The sequence below is a fragment of the Penaeus monodon genome, chromosome 33 (genome assembly GCF_015228065.2).
Source record: "Penaeus monodon isolate SGIC_2016 chromosome 33, NSTDA_Pmon_1, whole genome shotgun sequence".
Classification (NCBI taxonomy): Eukaryota; Metazoa; Arthropoda; class Malacostraca; order Decapoda; family Penaeidae; genus Penaeus; species Penaeus monodon.
In genome coordinates, this window is record NC_051418.1 from 3101831 (window position 1) to 3102468 (window position 638).

The 638-nt window shown below is 35.6% G+C and overlaps 1 protein-coding gene across 1 annotated transcript in view; it reads right to left on the minus strand.

The window, feature by feature from the left end:
• LOC119593948 (RNA 3'-terminal phosphate cyclase-like protein) overlaps window positions 1-638 on the minus strand; it is a 5184-nt gene that overhangs the window by 1692 nt on the left and 2854 nt on the right. Inside the window, 2 exon segments of the mRNA XM_037942971.1 lie at window positions 109-271; window positions 454-624. Coding sequence (XP_037798899.1) covers window positions 109-271; window positions 454-624 — 334 coding nt within the window.

The window sequence follows — 638 nt, forward strand, 5'->3', positions numbered from 1 at the left end:
ACCAAAAACTAGTACAAGAATGTGAAAATCAGTATAATATAAAGTAACCATGAGAGGAAAATATGTGATTTAAAATATCCTCAAAACTCATTCTTTCCACAAACAGACCTGGTGAACCTCCTTTGGTATTGTCAACGTTGAAATAGACATCAGTGAGAAATTTGGTAAATTCATTTTTGGCAGCATCTAACATACGGTTGCCTACAGTTGGGGCAACTCGGCTGGTATAAACAGTGCCTCTGATGCGCTTTACTTTCCCACATTCTTCCCACTGATGAAAAAACAAATTTTTGAAATTATCAGAAGAGGATAAGTTTAAAAATCAATGAAGACAGATTTTACTAATCTATGATGAAATCTATGGATATAAATACTAGCAAATACAAACAATGAAAATTAATCTATCAAAATAGACAATCAACAGGAAAAATACACGACAGAAACAAATCTTACCTGGAATGCTTTAAGTGTCCTCCTAACTGGGCAAGTAAATGTTACAACACCGTCGCCTTTGGGAGGAAGTCCTCGTTTTATCATCTTCAAACTCAAGCCTTCGTCTGTCACTAAGAACTTCTCCAGGACAGGCAGCAACGATAATCTGATCATGTCTACAGATGGGTCTATCTAAAATATTCAGA